Source organism: Priapulus caudatus, unplaced genomic scaffold, assembly GCF_000485595.1.
Source record: "Priapulus caudatus unplaced genomic scaffold, Priapulus_caudatus-5.0.1 Scaffold849, whole genome shotgun sequence".
NCBI classification, from domain to species: Eukaryota; Metazoa; Priapulida; class Priapulimorpha; order Priapulimorphida; family Priapulidae; genus Priapulus; species Priapulus caudatus.
The window spans coordinates 187,866-189,151 of NW_014577910.1; the positions used below are offsets into that span (position 1 = coordinate 187,866).

Here is a 1,286-nt window from a genome sequence, read left to right on the forward strand (position 1 = left end):
GCACTTCTCATCCCTCCCCCTCAGCCTCCTGCCCTGCACTCCTCATCCCCATCCTCATCCCCCCTCAGCCTCCTGGCCCGCACTCCTCATCCCTCCCCCTCAGCCTCCTGCCCTGCACTTCCCATCCCCATCCTCATCCCTCCCCCTCAGCCTCCCGGCCAGCACTTCTCATCCTTCCCCCTCAGCCTCCTGCCCTGCACTCCCCATCCCCATCCTCATCCTCATCCCTCCCCCTCAGCCTCCCACCCCGCACTCCTCATCCTCCCCCTCACCTGCAGCAGATCTAGTGCGTCAGCCTCCGGGAACAGCAGCTGCAGGTTGTCGACAGTGTAGCAGCCGGTGCCGTGCGTCGCCGCGATGTGATCGTGAGCGAGCAGGAACCCGACGACGTCCCCGCACAGCCACCGCGGCGCAATCACCACCACGTCCTGCATCGACTGGGACCCGCCCTTCAAGTAGAGCGCGTCGCCAGCGAGCTGCAGCTGCTGCGTCAACTCCCTCAGGTGCTCGTCGCCGGCGAGCGGGTTCACCTGCTGTCGCACCGTGTCCTTGAACTGCGCCCAGGAGAGCGCGGGGAACGCGCGCGCGCAGCGCCGCCACGCGGGGAGCCGCGCCGACACCGCGTCGAGGAATCCCGTCCGCGGCGGCAGCGCGGCGGCGACGAGCCGTTTCTCGTCGCCGAGGTGCGATCGCAGCGCCCTCACGCCGGCGCCGCTCGGCACGTACGCGTCGACGACGTACGTCTCGTCGGCGATCGCGAGATCCGCCGCGTATCTGTCGGCGAGGATCCGCCGGATCTGCTCCGCGCGTTCGCTCACGTACTCCCCCGCCGCGCCGACGTGCGTCGCCGCGGCGACGTCGGCGTGGGTCGCGACGATGGCGACGCGCGCGGGCCGCCGCCGCCGCCCGCAGTGTCCGATCGGGTGTTCGTGCGGGAGCCGCGCGCGGAGGAACTCCAGCCAGTAGGTGAGCTGGCGTAGTTGGAGTTCGTCGGGGTCGTCGAGGCGGTAGACGACGACGTGCACGCAGCTGACGTTGCCGATGAAGTGGTCGTAGAGGAGGTGGTAGGTGTCGACGCCGCTGAACTCCCACACGCTGAGCTCTCCCACCCCGGGAACACTCGCCAGCTCGATAGACACTCCTGCGGGGAGAGGGAGGGGAGAGGCATTAGACGCACGGTCAAGTACAATCATGTACTTATGTATATATATCAGAATCATATATGTATATATATCAGAATCATATATGTATATATATCAGAATCATATATGTATATATATCAGAAT

General features: G+C 65.3%; 1 protein-coding gene across 1 annotated transcript in view; it reads right to left on the bottom strand.

Moving 5' to 3' along the window:
- LOC106813958 (death-associated protein kinase 1-like) overlaps positions 1-1,286 on the bottom strand; it is a 6,190-nt gene that overhangs the window by 4,049 nt on the left and 855 nt on the right. The window contains exons 3-4 of the mRNA XM_014818207.1: positions 907-1,141; positions 273-774 (exon numbers count right to left, since the gene is read on the bottom strand). Coding sequence (XP_014673693.1) covers positions 273-774; positions 907-1,141 — 737 coding nt within the window. The remainder of the gene's footprint in view (positions 1-272; positions 775-906; positions 1,142-1,286) is intronic.